Genomic DNA, 19,854 nt, shown 5'->3' on the forward strand with positions numbered 1-19,854 from the left:
TGTTTTCAGTTCTGTTGTTATTGAATGTGATGCCCATTTTATTATTATTCTCAACATGAATGTAGGCAAGGTTATGCAGTGCATAAAACATGAAAAAATGTCATTGTTCAAAGCTATTGTATGGCTTCAGAACTACTTTTTTCATTGTTTTTAATAATGGAAAAAATAAAATAATAACAATTTAATACTTTTATATATTAGTATTTAATTGTATAATTTACATTTCATAAATGTATTTAGTTTTTTTGGCTGTCCCTGGTCACTGTAAATTATGTTGTTGTATGGCATCTCTAGTTTTGTGTTCGACAGAAAAACAAATAATAGCATGCTGGTTTGGAACAATATGAGGGTGAGTAAATAATGACAGAAGTTTATTTTTTTGGCTGAACTCTTCCTTTCAACATGGCCTTTTGTGATGATGGTGTATTGAGACCACAAAATGTAATGCAGCTTTAGTTTTTGGCAGCGTTAACATTGCGCACTTTGCTCTCTAATCCATTTCTCCCTGGGAAAGAGAACATGAATGAGAGAGTGGGTATGTTAATAAAGGTGCTCTGGTACACCACGTGCTTGGATTTTTTTTTTTTTTTTTTTTTTTTTTGTGTGTATCATGTGTACGAGTGAGTCACACATTCTCTTATGAATTTTAAGGTTTTGCGCACAAACATAATTTGGAAATAGTCTGAATAACCTGATCACATTGTGTATTGTGTACCTCAAAAAAAACATGACGACAACAACAATATTAGGCTAATGCTTGTTTTCTCTTCACAGACAGCATTGAAGACTACATTCAGACCACTTCATCACACGTGGACTCGGCCAATCAGGAGCTTGCAAAAGCCAGTCATTATCAGGTATGTTATTGACTTCTTGGAAAGCTTATTATGTCACACAAAAAGCAGTTTGGTATGTAAAAGGAGTCTTTCGGTGACAATTATTGTTACAGATTTGTTTATTAGATTCAGTTGACATCACACAGTGAGATTTTTAACATGCTGTCATTCATTAGACGCTCTCTTCAGTATTCACCCTTTGCCAATTACCTGACGGGTAGACCATAAACCTATTTGAAAATGTGTCATTGATTGTTCACTTGCTCAGTGTAAGTATTAAGTATTGTGTTTGTTGAAACAAAATGGCTGTGTATTACACCTTTGTCTATCCTGGTGCCATGCACAATTAACTAATTTAATGGATGTTTTTATTCAAATTTACTTAATTTGCATTCAAAGTATTTATTTTATCAGCCATCAGTTTATGCATTCCCTTGAAACCAAACCAATGTGTTGGCTATATAATCTTGAATATGGTGCTTGCAAACACTGTTAGATGAATAGATAAATAAATGAATTAAATTAATTCATTATTTGAAATAATAAATTATTAAACATGTACAAAGCATTTTGCTTTTGGTGTTGCCTCTTTTTATTGCTCATTGAACAGTTTTAAACTATTTTTAATCTAATCTGGATACTATGAGATACAAAATGGATTTCTGTACTAAATAAATTACCCATTTCAACAATCTACTCAATCACAACAACAAGTTACATATGATGTCCCCTGGCTATCTTTAACAATATATTGACAAAATTGTCATTGGTATAATAAAAAATCCCCACTTTCTGAAGCCGGAAGTCTTAAATAAGATTCACAGAAAGTCTCCATTTATTTGATCAAAATACAGTAGAAAATAACAATAGAAATACTGTGAAATATTATTACATTGTAAAATAATGGTTTTGCATTTACTGTATTTTAAAATGTAACTTATTCCTGTGATGGCAAAGCTGTATTTTCAGCATCATTACTCCAGTCTTCAGTCTCATATGATCCTTCAGATATAATTATGATATGCTGATTTGGTGCTCAAGTAATATTTCCTATTATTATCAATGTTGAAAACAACTGTGCTGCTTAATATTTTTGATGAAACCATGATCCACTTTTTTTTTTTTATGAATGCATGCATGCTTCCAAACTTTTGAACGGGAAGTGTGTTCATTTTCTTTTGGATATTCTGGTAACACTTTATTTTAATGGTCCCTTTTAAACATTCTGTTGACTATAAGTAACTTTGCAACTACATGTCAACTAATTCTCATTAGAGTATTAGTGGACTTTCTGCGTAATATCTGCAAACTATATTATGATGCTCCTCCTTCAACAACAGACACTATACTGACTAAAGTAACTTTTCAACTACATGTTAACTTATTCTAACCCTAATCCTACCAGTCTACTAAAGCCGCGTTTAACCGAAATTACGCAGAACAATTTGTCCCAGGAACTGTTTCCTCCAGGAACTTTTCTTGCCCCAGACCGGTTGCTTACTGCGTTTACACCGCGGTCTAAAGTATCGGGAAGATTATGCAAATTCATAGAGAGGTAGAGACATAGAACTGCGTGCGACTGCTCCTCACAGTCTGCGACGGACAGTAACCAGTTTTGAGCGCCACGTTAATATTAAGTATGGAGGAGATTCAAGCTGTGCTGCTTGTGTGATGTTTTGGTGTTTTTAGGACGAGGTCGAGAGTCACTGTCGTCGCTCCTCCTTTATGCTTCCGCTCCTCCGTGAGAGATACGAGACCGGTGGTCTTAAAGCCTGAACCTCGTCGTCCGTCCAGCGGTCGTATTTTTTATTAAATTCCATATTTGCAGACAGGCAACTCTTACTGCACAAAGCCAAGAACCACGGTTAAAATAAAATGTTGCGTGGAGTCAACCAATCAAAATGCGGCGTGAACTCAACCAATCAGCATGTTCCCCCGAAAGTTCCTGAACTTTGAAAAAGTACTACCTCGCCAGGGGGAAATATTTACCCGGAACTTCATGTAGACCCTGGTTCCTGCGGTGTAAACACACCGAGTACCACCCCAAAGTTCCTAGTTCCTGGGGAAAGTTCCTGTGGTGGAAATGCGGTAGTTAGTAGACAGGTGCAATGTTACTTGTATAGACAACCGAATGTGTTGTTTGAAGGGACCATCAAAATAAAGTGAAACCGATATGTTTTCTTCTTTTTTAGGTTTCTCCCCCTCATTGACTCCCCCAGTTGGCCTTATAGAAATCATTTCACCTCATCATAATTTATTTATCTCTGTTGTCCAGTATGTGAGACACTTTCAACCGTTGTTGTCTGCTTAGAGCATATGTGCACCTTTATATACTTTGACAACCCCAGACTTAAACTTTGACCTTTGTTTTCTTATATTGCTGTCTGCTGTTGGTGTTGGTTGTGGCCTTTTCGCATCGTTCTTCTCTGGGGTTCACAATAAAAACACTGGCTAAGAATGGGTGTGCATGCACGTGTGCTCTCACATATTCATGCGTTTGTGTTTCTACCCGTTCACCAGTTCCCATCTATGTGAGTTTGTGTGTCAAATCAAATGAAGGTCCCAAAGGGGTGCTTTAGCATTCCTCTCTTGGCCGTAGTTTTCTCGCCTCTTCCTTCCTCCACTTACAAGAGCGCAAGGGAGTAAATGAGTGAGTAGCAACAGCTTTTGGATTAATTGTCATTTCATTATCTCAAGGAGAGCTCAGCCGTGACCAAACTCACGCAGAGCAATTTAGCACTTCGTCGGTCCCGCTGCCGCCCACCCCGAATGGAGGAGGGAAGCGCTCCTGGCTTAGGGCGCTACCCCATTTCCTTCCGAACATCTCCCATAAACCCACAGTGTTGAACATTACGCACGCAAGTCAATTAAAAATAGCAAGTCATTTTCTTTCTGTGGCCCAAAATGTCAGTTAACCGAACGCAGGAAATAAATTGAATCTATAATCCATCAAGCCAAAAGCAGTTCCTCTCCGCTCATGGAAGGTCTGTAAATGACAAGAATGATGTTGTATCAGCCCCATCAGAGTTCAATGGACCACGATGGAACATGATTGTTCATTACCATGCTGCTGCTCCAAACTCTAAACTCTAAATGAACAGACAGTGAACAGAGTTCACACCATAATACAGACTCCAGACTTCAATTACCATTATTCATTTTCTCACTCTCTCCATTACAAGGCCATTTTGTGATGTGGAAAAGTGCTTTACTGGGTGCTTAGTTAAGTTAACCTTAACCTTAGTTAAGTTTATTCAATTCAGTTCTAAGGTCAGGAAGTATTTTCTTTTACAATTAGTATGTCCATTTTCCTGATATACATGCTTTATACAGTAATACAGTAACTTTTATAATCAACATACGGTTTAGACTCACTATTTTTAGTTATTTTCTCTATTTTTGCTTCTCAACGCAAATAGTGAACATAGCCACAGCACATGCTTAGCGCATCTCTAAGAAATAGTTTTCCTGAATTAATCCCATTTTTTTTGTATGAATCATTTGAACAAAAGATTCAATGACTCACTCATAAACAGTAAATTGAATTATTATACTGTACACATTCACTATTTATCCAGCATATATAAATCATTCACTATACTATATACCCATGTTGTGAATTGATTCACTTATTAAACCAAATTAGGAACGAAACAGTTGACAATTTTTGGGTAAAAGTAAAGAAAATGTTGGTAAAGTTTTTGAAATAACACTCTTAAGGTCACCAAAGCTGCATTTATTTAATATTTTAAAAAAAAATTACAATACCGTTTTTTGTTTTTATTATGCAATTTATTCCTGTGACGGTCATTATGTCACATGATCCTTCAGAATCATTATAATATTCTGATTTGGTGCTCAAGAAACATTTCTTATTATTATTCTTGTTGAAAACCGTTGTGCTGCTTTATTTTTTTGTGGAAACCATGATATATTTAACAATTATTTTAAGAAATAAAAAGTTCAGAAGAACAGCATTTAGATGAAATATTTTTTGTAACAATGGTAAAGTCTTTAATTTTTACTTTTGATCAATGTATTGCACTGTTGACTGTTTAAAATATTTCTTAATTCTATTAGATGAAAATGTGAATGCATTCATTCAAATTAAGTGGAAACATATAGTATGACTATAAAAAGTTTTTTTTATTTTTTTGAAGAAAAGGTTGGGAGTCACTGCCCTTGCTGAGATAAGACATAAAAAAATGGACATGGTAATCTAGTAAAAAAACAATAACATAACCACTGTTGTGCAACAAACTTGTTCACATTTTTTCCCAGATTATTGCTTGCACATAACTCATATCTGGTGTGTACTAGAACATTTATTTGTGTGTGTGTGGGCCGCGTTAGGCTGTATTTATGTCAGTTGGATGATCTCGTGGCCTGCAGAGTGTGACAGTGAGCGTGGTGTTGGATTATTATTTGCTATCTGGTTGTACATAAGCCGCATGTTGTCCCGATTGCACTGAATCCATGCAGACCAGACGGCTTATTTGTGTGCCCAGAGCAGATTCACTGCTTCAACATACCCTCAGTAACCCTTCCTCCCACACACACGAAACATAAGGGAGCCAAAGCGTGATCTAAAGGGGCAGAATGAAATTCAATTTATTAGTATCACTATTACTGTTGCGAATACTTTGGGTTAGGGACTTGATGGTACCTCAAATCATGCAGTTTGTGGAGGAGAGGTGTGCTGTTACTTTGCTGAGCAATCAGACTTTAGATATTTCCCTGGTAGATGATAAAAATGTATTTATCTCCACTATTTATTTCTAGTGAAGGATGGATCCGAGTTATATCTGGGGACCATTATCTGTCGCCTTTGGCTGGTTGGGGTTTAAAATACAGTTAGGCCTGGTTTCACAGACAGGGCTTAGATTAAGCCAGGATTAGTCCTTAGTTCAATTAGGACATTTAAGTAGCTTTTATAAACGTGCCCTAGAAATGACTGGTGTGCATCTTGAGACAAAACAATGGCACTGATATATGTTAAGATAAGTCAGTAAGTTGTTTTCAGTTAAAACAGCTCAAACATGCATTTTAGTATGGGACTAGGCCAAGGGCATTGAGAAATGGGGGTGTTGCGGGTGCTGCAGCACCCCTGTTTTCACAGGACTGTAAATGTAGCCTAATGCAAATTTTTGTTCATTTTCATTTATTCATTTGAAGCATTTAGTCATTTATTTGTAATAAACACTTTAAGTAGGCTTAAAAAGTGTTAAAAAGTGTTAGCACTATTTATATGTTAAATTAGACATATATTTTTAAAACAGTGTGACGTCATATTGTGTGTGTGCGTAGAAAGAATTCGCTCAAAAAAAAGTCGCTCTACTCCTGAGCGCAGATCCACCATCAGTGTTGTGTAGGCACTAGATTTTTTGTGTTAATGTATATTTCCTGTCGCTGTGTAGGCTCTTTTATTGTACTGTACATGACAGTGTAAACAGCCCAAAAATCCTTTTATTTAAAGGTTTAATTTATGTCCCATAGGCCGCTTTGTTGCATTACGATTGAAAGCAGTATCAATAATGTCAAAAATGTGATGTGCAGTGCAGGTTCGGGTGTGTGTATGCTGTTTAAATGAGTGTTCTCACCAATACGCTTGTTGTGATTCGTGGAGTTTTGACGAGTTTTACAGGCTTGATATAGTTTCTTATTCAAAGTTGAATCAACATTGAACTGACTCGAGCTGGGGTGCGTTTCCCGAAAGCATCGTTAGCCAACTATGGCCGCAAGTTCCGTCGTTATCAGCATAATTCAACTATTTGGTGTTTCCCGAAACCATTGTTCTAACGAACGTTCGCAAAAAGCATCGCAAACTTGTGTGGTTGGAACGACAGCTCTCGAGCTGTGGTTAGAAGCATAGTTTCTAGTTTACATGAGATGTAGACTGAATAAATTCTTATCTTTAGCAAAATAAGCAAGCTGACATTCAGTACAACCCTTGTTATTTATTTAGAATACATACAAATGAAATTTACGTCTTTTAGTTTGTCAAGAGATTTAAAGCACCGCTTTAGAAGACTGCGCATGTGGGAACGTGCTCTACTATGTAAGAACGAGCCAAATATTGAGTCTGGTAATAAAGCAAAATAACTGAGAAAAATTAGAAATGGTCTTCAGATGCCTTGTCTGTAACTTATATGAAAAAATCTAGCGTTAATTCGATCTCAAACAGATTAATTAAAATAAGTTATTAGTCCACCACGTGCGAGACGTCATAAAGCAACGTGGTTGAACGATACTTTGCGACATACAGTTTCGGGAAACAGTCGTGACGCATCTGTATACTGTAGCAATGCCCTGGCAACATTTTTGCACGAAAAAGCATCACCCACATCTTCTCCTGAAGATGTAAAAATGTGTTACATCCAATATTTGCTTTACGCTGGCACATCTTCCACTCTCGTTGTCAAAATTTGGTGAATTAATAAAAATAGGCTTGTATTATAACGAGAAAACATCTTTTGTGGTTTACTCGTTCTGTACAAGTGAATTGCTCTTTATGTTGAAAGTTTGTCATGTTTGTGTAATGAATGCAGAAAGCAGCTGATCAGTGCTGTGTCATGCTGTGATCAGGCACAGCAATGCAAATCAATCATGCTGTGTAATTTAGGTAACGGTGATGAATGGAGTTTAGATGGTTGTGATGACTCCCACATAGGCCTGTATGTAATATTGGAGCTGAAGTGTAATGAATATGTATGTGAATGAGGGGACGTTGTAGAGAGTTTAGCATAGGAACATTATTCTCCATGAGTTGGAATGTGGCAGTGTTGGGATGCAATAGCCTAGCTTACTTATAAAACTACGCCACAGCGATTGAAACAGATGGGGAGACTACTTATAGGGATGTACTGATACAGACATTAACTGATACTGAAAGCCCATAATAATATATTATATTATAATATATCCCCTTTAAGAATGTAAATATATTTGTTTATATAGTCATAATGATTCCTAATGACTTATTAAAGTTATAAAGTGCTTCCTTTTTCAAAATAATCAACACCACTTTTCAATACCGGTTACTTTTAACAATTCATATAAAGCACCTGCTGCATTTTCTACAATTATGAAAGCTGTCATTCAAACATTTGGCAATCTAGAGATGTCCAAATAAAAATAGTTTTCTCAAAAATACATCTCAAACTTCTGTAGGTGTCAGGATCAAGGTACAACGTTAAAACCCTCCTTGTTCACCTGTAACGCTTTCTTCCACTGAGCTTTCATGTACTTGTGTACAGGCAGCCTAAGGCAAAGAACGGCGTGCGTTTGCCGAAGGCTGAACTGCAAAGTGGGGACCTCCAAGTTCCTGTTTATTTTGCTGTGTCATTTAAACATTATAATCAGGAAGACTTGGATTCTGAATTTTTATGTAAATTACACGTAAGCCGATTACAAGCCAGGCAGTGGCAGTGCGAACATTATTTATTTTATGGACCTTCAATTTTCTGAGCAGATGAGATAAAGGCAGAATATTATTATGACGGTAATCATCATGCTGCGTTATTATGATATTACAAAGGGGTTTCTCATGTCGCACGAGGCAAATTACTCTCTACCCCCTCTTTCTCTCTCTTAAAACCAATGTCGGTCACATGATGAGTTGGTCCAGCAGAAACAGCATGTTGCACTTCCCCTCATATAAAAGTCTTTTTTACAAGTGGAAAATTGGTTTTCATATGTTAAATCTATTGTGAATTTAGGGGGGGGAAATCCGCAAGAATTATATGACCCTCTGAGTTCATCCTCAGGTGGAAAATAGTGGCCTAAATAGTAAAGTAGTTCTGATAAAACCCATTACAATTAAAATGATTAATATTTAAGAACTACATCAAAGCTTCTAATGGAATTACCAGCACATATTCATACAGTAGTTTAATCATTTATAGGACAACCCTTAAAAACTTTTTCTATATCAAGGTGCTTTAGTTTTAGTGCTTCTACAGCAGCTTGACTAAATTGGGTACATGGAGAGGGAGAAAATTCATTTCCCTTTTCCTTTTCTCTTCTCTCGCCGGCACTTCACTCCATCAGCTTCCCTTTCATCCTTAAGTCATTTTCCCTTTCTCTTTCTCACTCTGTGAACGTCTGCACTCTCCACCTCCACCTCGTCTCCCCACCGCAGCATCAGGAAAAAAAAATCCAAGCTCCGAAATGGAGCAACAGTTGTATTGTCACCTAAAGCTTTTTTTGTTCCCTTTTTACCTGATTTATTTTCCTCTTTTTTGTTCTGAATGACAGAGCAGGCCTAGGATAACACAGTGAAAATCAGTGCCGAGAGACTGTATGCTGAGTGATAGAGCGAACGAGGGAGAGAGGGAGAGAGAGAGTGAAAGTTTATAAGGCGCGGTTTTGGAGAAATGTAAGAAAGAAGCGAGGGAATCTATGGTGACCAGCTGCAAGAGAGGAGATAGCAGAGAGAGGCTTTTAATTCCCAATCCCTACAGAGCCTTTGAAAATTACCAATCTTCTTATCACAGACGCAGGGCTGCTTATGCAAATTGTTGTGGAGTGGAACGTTTAAACGGAAAATTACTCGACAGCAGTTTTTTTTTTTTTTTTGCCTTCTTCTCTCCCTCTCTCCATCCCCCCTCCCCCCCACATGCACACTTCCACATAGAAAGCCTGTTTCCAGTCTCAGATAAGAAGATGAATTGCTCTTCGCGCTTTGAAGCACGTCAGGATTTAAAGACTCCAGCCTAGCTGTGGTCTACAACTGGTGCTCTTTCTGGCTTTGTCAATAAAAAAAAGGGAAGGTATTTCAAAAACAACACAGAATCTGCGCTCAGTCCGCGTAATCGGAAAAAAACATTTATTGAAACGCACTCAGCAAGCAAATTCTATTCACTGTTTTCCCCACACTTGTTGGTCACAGTGGTTCTGAACTGGATCTCAGGCAATAGATATGCGGGGGCCGGGGGGGGGGGGGGGGGGGGGGGGGGGGCGGGGGTTCCAGTCTTAGACGTTGAAAGTCCAAATGACACTTTCGGCAGTTTTCCAAAATTCTTTTGAAAACAGAGCAGGGCTTCCTCCCGCCGCGGCGTCTTATCAGAGCTGAAGAGCATCAGAGAGCCAGATGGGTTTTGCGAACACTGTTCAGTCAGAACTTGAGCGCGCTGGAGAATGCGGCTCTCTCATGCTTGTCCAACCGCTCTTGACTTTAGGCCACAATTCAATTCTGTCTTTGAGAAATCATTTTCAAAGCATGTCTCTGTATTGAGGAGAGCGCCTATAGAGGTCAATTGATGGCAGCGCCTCCATTTTGTATTGGGGTATTGCGTCGGTGGCGAGAAACTGTTTGGAAAATGATGGTGTAATTTTGTTCTTTTATTCCATGCAGGTCCTTTTGTACCTAGACTGGCCAGTTGTACTGGATAATGACTGTTGATTTATTGATTTTAACAGTGGTGTGCGACTGAGAAAGAATTTATTATGGATTATTTTTTTTGTGCAAGTCTATGTGATATTACAGAATCTTTCTTTCTGTTGTTATTAGTCTATTAAGAGTAGCTGGATGGTATCTGGATGCATTTTCAGTTACTGTGTCCATCCTCACAATACTCTATAATTTAACTAGTATTTTCTACAACTTGAAAAAAAAAATGGTGTAGAAATATGTTTCACATGTTACTTACAAACGGAGAGTAACGGCATTTTGATGTAGACAAACTTTAGAAACTGTAGAAATGTTTTATTTTCTAGTAAAACATACTCCAGTAATCTTTGTTTTATTTACAACTTTTTTTACAGTCTAGTTTCTTTTTGTTTATGTCACCTTTGCATAATTTACTCACCCTCGTGTTGTTTTAAACCTGTGTGCCTTTCTTTCTTCTGCGGAGCACAATATAGCAGAACACTGACACAGCATTATCGCTGTAATGAAAGTGAATGGTGACCAGGGGCTTTCAAGCTCCAAAAAATAATACAAACAAACACACAAATGCTATGCTAAACGTCTCCACTGCAGTTCACAACTCAATTAATGTGAATTTTTGCATATTCAAGTGTAGAAATAAGAATTGAGAGCTACAGCAACAGGAAAAACTTTTAAGCAATGCATGCAAGGCTTCAGAAGACCTGGAATATAATGCATGTTGTTGAATGTAATAGTGCTTTATGCCTTATGTAGCCTTGGCCCTTTTCTACTGACATATGTTAAGACATCTGCTTTAAACATTGCAATGCTCATGATAACTTTCGTTAACTCTATAAGTAAATCCACTTCACCAGCTAATTATTCTTCAACAGCGATGTCATAGAACCGCTAAAAGTGATGTTCGAAGACAAAATTTGAAAGATGGCTGCGCACTTGTTTCTCTGACGCATAAGGTCTATAGTGTTTTATAGAGCATGCAAGAGCATGGTCACCATTCAAATTGTATGGAAAACATCCTGCCAAACCATTTTTGTGTTAAACTGGCCAAGTTAAAAAGGTTTATAATGACATGAAAATGAGTCAATTATGACAAATTTCATTTTTGGGTGAACTATCATTAATCGAACAGTAACATCTCAAACCTTTTTCTTCTTTTCTTCTGTCTTCCACAGAGGCAGCTAAGGAGGAGGAAGTGTTATCTGCTAATCGCTGGAGTGCTGCTTCTTACTTTGCTTATCATCATTATTGCAGTTTCAGCCAGAAAATGAGATCAAGACCACTGGTAAGCAATGTCCGTTGTGCCCAGTCTGTAATATAAACAACAACATTAAAAAAAGAATAGGGAAAAAAGTGAGAGAGGATACAATAGGGACAGCACAAACATTAATTATATATGTATATATATATATATAATACATGTAATCAAAGTCCACTGAAGGCGAACAGAGTTGAACCCATGTGCAGTGTTTATTAAATCCCAACATGAACCGATACAAAGTAAACAAAGACTTGGCTTGACTTGATCCATGAACTACTGTAAACTTGAACATGAAACAAAACTCACCATCAGCGGTCACAGGAAACAAACAGAAGAGGCAATGGTAACATGGGCTACATATACACAAAGACCAATGAACGACTAAACAATCACAGTTAACCAATCAAAATGTGACACACAAAACAAGGAACAAATCAGAACATGACATGTTAAGCAAAAGGGGCACATGACAGGATCACATGATGGGATAAAGGAATCACGTGACTATGCGAATTCTAGAAATCAAAGACATGAAAACATAAACTAAACTAAACAAGACGTGACTATAGCATAGAATTTATTATATTAGCCTAAAGTAGCAATTTAAGAAAACAAGACTTGCTTCCTCATTTCAGGAACTAGTCAATCAAAGTAACTTTACCTGCTGTATGTATACCCAAAATACAGAGCAGATCATTCTAAACAATTAGAAAATAATTTTGAAATCTGTTGTCATCACTGAATAGTAAACTATCCAATGCCTCCAGCTTCCCCTTGTTTTAAACTTTTAAAAACGATCATCTCCATGAAAAAAAAAAAGTTTCAAAGCAATCTTGCTTACCTAATTGTTTCTTGACATTTGTGTAACCTGAACCGGCGTATCAGGATGCTATTTTTCACGGCGAAAAGCCAATGTGTGAAAGCACTTCAGACTAATATTTCACCCATGGGCAGCCTCTCTGAGGGGACTGGGATTTTATCAGTTAGATGGATTACCTCCTCATTCATCTCTGAAAGGCCAACTGACAATTACACTCTTCTGTTATTCATTTATCCTCACAATCTACTTTTATTCGTTCATTGACTCATTCATTAGTTCATTGGTTTTTCTCATTCATCTATCTGTGTGAGGAGGAAGAGTGTTGGAAACTGGGTGAGGACTGACTCCATTTCCATGATATGTTTATCTGTGTGTTCGATCTCTCGCGGCCTCCCTCGGGGAGACGAGGCTGAGTGACAGCCTGGACTCCCTCTCGTATCGATCCGTACCCTCTCCGCTCTCCCGCTTTTCCTCTGGCAACACGCACACACCTCCTTTTATGTGGCGTGTGTGAAACTGAAAGTAGATAGCATCTTTAATTAAGTAGCTCTTAACTCTCATTTGTGAAATAGAGTGAAACACTGAGCATAAGTTGTTTGAACTTTAGTGCTAAGATCTCATCTTTTACCAAGCGCTTGAGCAAATAAGAACAGTTGAGAGATTTTCACTAAAAACATCACTCAACTCAAGCATGCTCGGCCATATGCACTGTTCACAAATTGAGAACTCTTAAGTACTAATTGATGTAGAAATTTCAATATTCCAACACTCCTGTTGTTTTGACCTACAACTCATTTATGCTGTTATTATGTCTTTTAAAATTTAAATATTTTTTTTTTTTAGAAGAAACTGTAAGTGGTGCTTTTGCTGTCATGTTATGTGGTTGCTATGGTGTTCTGGGTGTGTTTTTTAGGTTGCTAGGTGGTTGACGACTGGCTCAATTCAGAAGAGTACCCACAATATTGATTTCTGTATGGCTTGGGTCCCATTTTTGAATAATCATTTTTGATAGTGAAGTTCACACCACATCTGTAATGATAATGACACAAAGGAACAATATTTCAGAACGATTTTTTTCAGCTTATGAATAAAAAAAAAATCCTGCTTGAAAGAGCTTAAAGGAACACTTTTTTTTGGAAATAGGCTCATATTCCAACTCCCCTAGAGTTAAACAATCCACAATGGACCCTTTTCGAATACATTCAGCTGATCTCCAGATCTGGCGGTAGCACTTTTAGCATAGTAAACTGAGTAAACTATGAACTATACTCTCATTCCTGCGTAATAATCAAGGAACTGTGCTGCCGTACCAGCAGGCGCAATGATATTACAAACTTAGTGTCGGTCACGTTGGAAGTTTCCTAGCTGGGGACTATTTTCAGACGCTGCGTAATATCATTGCGCCTGCTGCACCCATGGTACGGCAGCAGAGTTCCACAGTACACAATGTAACTACAGAAGAGTCAAGTTTTAAATAGGAAAAATATTGAAACTCTTCTGTAATTTTTTTTTTGAGAGAGATGCTAATGGTCTAATCAGATTCAATGATCTATGCTAAGCTATGCTAAAAGTGCTACCGCCAGACCCGGAGTTCGGCTGAATGGATTCGAAAACGGTAAAACTCGACTGTTTAACTTTAGGGGAGTTGGAAAATTAGCCTATTTCCAAAAAAAGTAGAGTGTTCCTTTAAGATAGATAGATAGATAGATAGATAGATAGATAGATAGATAGATAGATAGATAGATAGATAGATAGATAGATAGATAGATAGATAGATAGATAGATAGATAGATAGATAGATAGTTCCAAGATGGTGGGCTCGCCGTCTGAGCAGTGAAATGTGGAATCTATGTATAAATTGAAATGGTCTATGGAGTTTGACAAGGAAAGCATGAGGGTTCTTAACTTTTCAATAAATAATCATGTGCAAATCTTGAACAACCTAAACGTCACCTAGTAAAAACAACTTGATCATACCTAGATTTGAAATTACTAAAAAGGATTTATGAAATTTTCCTTTTAATGGTTTCACCCTAAGCTGTACTGTTTGGTACAGTGCCATAACAGACTATAAGCTCAGGAGAACTTGCCAGCTTGTGCTAGGAACCGGCTCCAAAAGCTGCATATATTTATTGAGAATTAACAGCTCTGAATCTATGTAAACACGGGCCATTCGGTTCTGGTGAGACTTTTATTTGCATGCACTGCACAGTTTGTGATTATCTCTTTCTACATTTTCTATGTTTAATTATCCCTGGTTGCCAAACACTAAAAAATGTACACCTTAACTGTTTTTTTCACAAACTTTTGATTTACTTAACAAACTTTTATCTTATTTTTCTCAAATGTACATATTTTGTATTTAATTTTTTGTATGCCGGTTGCATAAACTGCTTAGACTAGTCTGGTTGGTTGGTTGGTTGGTTGGTTGGTTGGTTGGTTGGTTGGTTGGTTGGTTGGTTGGTTGGTTGGTTGGTTGGTTGGTTGGTTGGTTGGTTGGTTGGTTGGTTGGTTGGTTGGTTGGTTGGTGGTGTTTTTTTAAGACGGGTCAGTTATAAAAGTAGACTGGTCTAATTTGAAACTGAAAGTAAGACTGATTACACCTTGGCTAACTACTAGTTCTTAAGACCGTTCTCTTTCTAAAGGGAACAGAGGTTACAGTCGTAACCTAGACGTTTATGTAACTAGCCCCTGATCAAAGGTTCACAGAAGGTGAGATAAATGTTAATTCCAGGTGTAAATATGATTTTGTGATCTGATTACCCATAACTTATGTTAATACCAGGTGTTCACATGGCCTTAGATGCATAGAAAAAGTTAGAAGTGACAAATCTGAGGGATTAATAGTGTGAACCTTTGCAAAAGCAAATGAGTAAAAAGGAGCACATTATTGGAAATGTATTGGACTGATGTTGTTGGAAACAGACAGGGTGGCAGAGGGAAGAGCTCAGTGCATAATATATCAGTTTAATGATTCAGCAATGACAGAAATAACCAGAGAGCTGCTTTGCCTCTCAAATCAATAGCCCTGCACTTTATGGTCCTCTAAATAATGCAATAACTGCTCCTTGACACTTATTCCTGCGAGTTGTGTTGCCAGTGCTGCCCTCACATCTTGTTTACAGACTCATTTGGGTGAAAGGGATCTTTCAATATGCATGTCAGCGACTACAGCCGTCCCGTCAACTCTTAGCTGTTGAAATTGAGTGCAATTTGAGAGCAGTCCCAACTCATTTAGTCACCAATTGCTTAAAATGAACCCTCAACAGCAGACAACAGACTATTACTGTGTTTTAATGTTGTGACCGTTATGCATATATTTATATAGTTATCGTATAGTAGAAGCATTTAAATCCCCATCTGTCAGCCGGTTTGACAAGGGACGTGAGAATCTTTAAGCATTTTCCGACCCCATGGTGTCTGACTCCTGAAGAGCATCACCTCTTATCTCATGTCAGCAAATGTCTAGATAGAATGTGATTTTTGGAGGGTGAAATTTCGATTTCGTTTAGTGAATTGACACATTTGTTGTTATGCTAGTGGCTGAGTGAAGAAATTTGGTTTTCATGTTTTTCAAATGTACCTATTTTATGTTGCTTTCTGAAAAAAATGTTTTTAATTTTTTATTCTGTGAATCATTTCTTATAGATATTATAGAGCTGTTCATTCACCATGCCACAATTTGAGGTATGATGGTTCGCATAAAGCCACATTCTTGGTAGCTGAAGATTCCTACTCAACCGTTAAAACGTTTTTGTCTGCAAGGATGCATTAAATTAGTCAAAGGATTACAAGAAAAGAAAAAGTACATTTCAAATAAATACTATTTTTTTTATTATTATTTGTATTTATGAAATAAAAAATATTGAGCAGCACATTTTGATGATAATAATAGGTTACGTTACTTACTTAAACACCAAATCTGCCTATAAGAATATTCAAATGATTTCAGAGGGATCATGTGACACTGAAGACTGTATGATGCTGAAAATTCAACTTTGCATCACAGAAATAAATTACATTTATATATATATATGATATATATATATATATATATATATATATATATATATATATATATATATATATATATATATATATATTTAAAATCATTTTAAATTGTAATCATATTTTACAATATTATTGTTTTACTTTTACTAATAATAGTATTGTTTTATTATTGTGTTTTTGGTCAAATACATGCAGCCTTGCTGAGCATAAGAGACTTTCAAAACATTTTAAAAAATCTTACCAATGGTAGGCCTACTGTAAATTTAAACTTATATTTTTAAACAAAATTCTTAAACTTCAGAATCCATATTGAAATGTTCACTGCATGTAATTTAAGCTGTCAGAGAAAGCGTGGAGGTAATGACACAGTAATCAAGTATAGCGTGTATCATACAGGTAAAAAATACCTTTTTTATGTATTATTAAATGTTTTAATTAAGGTTCATAGTTTCAATGACAGGTTTCAATATCAATCTTTTCATTACTACTGGAGCTGCCAGTTTGCTATGTTTCAAATGGTTATTAAACGGCAAGCACACACTATACAAAAGCAGCAGCCCTTTCGACACACTCAGTGTCCGAATTCACTCACTTTTCATTCACTCCTTCAAGTAAACTATATTAGTGGACTAATGCAGGGAACAGTAAATGAGAGTATAGGGGGCGATTTCGAACACAGCCATTTTACTGATAAACCACTTTTTTTAAAGTCTAAAATTGCATTTCTGAAGCTGTTTTCCTCATGGAGATGTCAGTGTATGTTTTTCAAAGGGTTTTCTATCTTTGTGGGCACATTTGGCACAGTAAAATGCAGCAAAATCTGACTCGAAATAAAACAGGAGCTCAATCCCATTGTGTTGCTTACAGTTTTATTGCTAGTATATTTCGCTCTAGATTAAATGTCAGAACACTATTGCAAGATATATATTTGCCTTCTTCAAATTGGCTTCCTTGTATTTATATAAATTACAACAGTCTGCACATTGTAATATCAGCTTATGGCACATTTGGAGGTCTTTTATGATGATTTCTGTCACATCATGTCTTTAGTTACAGGGTTTTGTGAATGTGCAAGTATGAAAGAACATGTAAATATACATTCTACATTACAAATATGACTTGTCTTTTTAAGATTGTACACTTATACACAATTCTCTTTTTTAAGGTAAAAGTCTTGGCCGTGCTGTTGTATAAACATTTTTTGTGACACACTCACACACTCATCAAAATCACTCAACACCGTGTAAAAAGGAACCTGAATTGAATTATGAATTGGCCTCGGATACCTCTATCCGTACACAACAGAGCTTCCCACAAGCTCTTCACTGGCTTGTTTTGAACTTCTAGGAAAAGTGTTGCCAGATACGCTGAAGAGAATTAATATCTGTGAAAAGATTGCTTCTCGGAAGTACATTGCTGCCATAGAAACAGATAATTTAGTTTATGACGCAGATTAATTGCAGACAAAATAAGCACCAAATATATGCACACTGTAAACAAAGAAATCAAAGCTTATAAAAAAGCTGATATTTTTCCAAGAGCTTTTTATTATACAACATTTTTCATAGTACAAAAAGGACTCCCGTTCTATTACCAAGGCACTTTCATTCATCTCTGTATCACCCATTTTTTGCTTGTTTGTGTTTTTCGAATGTTCACACATGCAGCCCACATAAAAACAACAGTCTGTGTCCAACCTCACGTTGTCTGCCTCTTTTTGAATGTGGCAGAGAGGGCGCAAAGCCAGCACACTTCCCCGTTTCTCCCCGGCACAGAGCTGCACGGCCGGGCCAAGTCTCTGTTTGACCCTTATCATGTCTGAGACTGACCGCTGAGCGCAGGATTAGTGGGCAGACCTGCACCTGTGTGGGCAGACACCATACCCTCCACTGAAGCAGCAGCGTGGGCTGCAGTCAAACCGTGCTGCCAGGCACTGTCACAGAAAGAAGGGACATAAACAGACCCAACCCACCCACCACAGGCATGCTGGGAAGGGCAGGGGGAGGAGGGCAGAATTTACCTCTGCTTATCCTTAGAAGCCTTTAATGTCTCTCTTCCATCACTGCTGCTCCTGGCTTAGTGTGTTGCCTTTGCAATTGTTGACTGTTTCAGAGGAAGAAGGTGTTATAGGAGGTAGTGGTGAAGCTTTCCGAGAGGGTCATATATATATATGCGTGTGCATTTAAGCAGTGGCGTGTAAAGCAGATACTTGCCACTTTGGCGGATTGAATTGTATATACTATTTAAATGTGTCAATAGTCTTTTGAAAAGGCATCTGAAATAATAAACTGAGTGCAATGTAGTGTTGTCAAAAATATAGATTTTTCGAGACATGTCAATACATGGGCTATCGATAACGCTTCCAAGTCCAATACTCATTTTCCGCAGAATGTCACTCTCTCATCTCTCCGACAGCGGGTTGACGCACAAAACGTCCTCCCCTCATTTGCTCCGGATGATGTTGGTGTTGGTGTTACTGGGTTGGTGTTACAGTGCTTGAATTTTGGCATGGGATTACGCGTATTGCTCATAATTTTACACATACCAACATATTTTGTGTTCACACCCCATAGTGCGTGGACATTAAAGCCAACTCTCAGTACTAAATTGAGTTATTTTCCATTGCTTATTGTGCTTAACCCTTGTGTTATGTTGGATTTCTGTGTACACCCCTTATGGTTCGGGTCAAATTGACCCTAATTGGATTCAATACAATTCCTCAAAAATGACACTATGAAAAACAACAAAGATTCAGGTACAAATTGTAAACTTTTAATATAAACATTTGTCAAACATTACAACAACAACAAATATATGAACATATGATTTATGAAAATGTTTTGTTTTGACAAAATTTTATTATTATTGATTAACAGTATACTGTTTTTTTTTTTTTACGTTTTCATTTATTTTTATTTTTTTACATTTTATGCTTAGAACATCATAACTTATAAATTAAATTTAGCTGTATAATTAAAATAATGTTTACTTTTCCTAAGATGGCTCAACTTTTGTTTTGTAGACTCATTTCATAAAGTCAAGAAGTTACTTCTGACATGATGAGCACACAGCAAGTGTGTGTTTTCTGCATATGAATTTCTTGCACTTCACACACGGTGCTGGTTTTGCTCTCACACTTGGATGGGCACATCTCACATCACAAGTGCCCTGCCATCCATAACATACATGTTTTTATTTTGTGTCTGTACAGTTTCTTTTGAATAGCTGCCTATGAGGGTCAAATTGACACTATTAGTAATAATATGAACGTATAGTAATTTTGTTGGTATATGTCAAAACACATCAGCATGTTGAAACTTTGCATGCATGTTCATGATGATAAATGAGAAAAAGTCACAAAATATCAAGAAAAAAAAACATAGGTTAACCAGTATTTCCAACAACTAGAAAATTGAAACGGGTCAAATTGACCCGCAACATAACACAAGGGTTAAACAGTCAAATAATGTCAAAACGCCGGTCTTGGTGAGTATTCACCATCAATTATGTTTTAAGTGAACGTAGACAGTTGAAATTA

General features: G+C 37.0%; 1 protein-coding gene and 1 long non-coding RNA gene across 6 annotated transcripts in view; one reads left to right on the plus strand and one right to left on the minus strand.

Annotated features, from left to right (window-relative positions):
• The window catches only part of tsnare1 (T-SNARE Domain Containing 1), a 149,194-nt gene that overhangs the window by 93,605 nt on the left and 35,735 nt on the right, over nt 1–19,854 (plus strand). For all 5 annotated transcript variants that reach the window (XR_013799245.1, XM_079625322.1, XM_079625319.1 and 2 more), the window contains 2 exons: nt 775–857; nt 11,400–11,509. Coding sequence is in view for 4 of the 5 variants with exons in the window: in XM_079625322.1 (XP_079481448.1) it covers nt 775–857; nt 11,400–11,495 (179 nt within the window). In the remaining variant the exon portion in view is untranslated. The remainder of the gene's footprint in view (nt 1–774; nt 858–11,399; nt 11,510–19,854) is intronic.
• LOC307005310 overlaps nt 1–19,854 on the minus strand; it is a 338,262-nt gene that overhangs the window by 53,680 nt on the left and 264,728 nt on the right. The window lies entirely within an intron of this gene.

The sequence above is a fragment of the Phoxinus phoxinus genome (genome assembly GCF_949152265.1).
Source record: "Phoxinus phoxinus genome assembly, chromosome: 10".
NCBI lineage: Eukaryota > Metazoa > Chordata > Actinopteri > Cypriniformes > Leuciscidae > Phoxinus > Phoxinus phoxinus.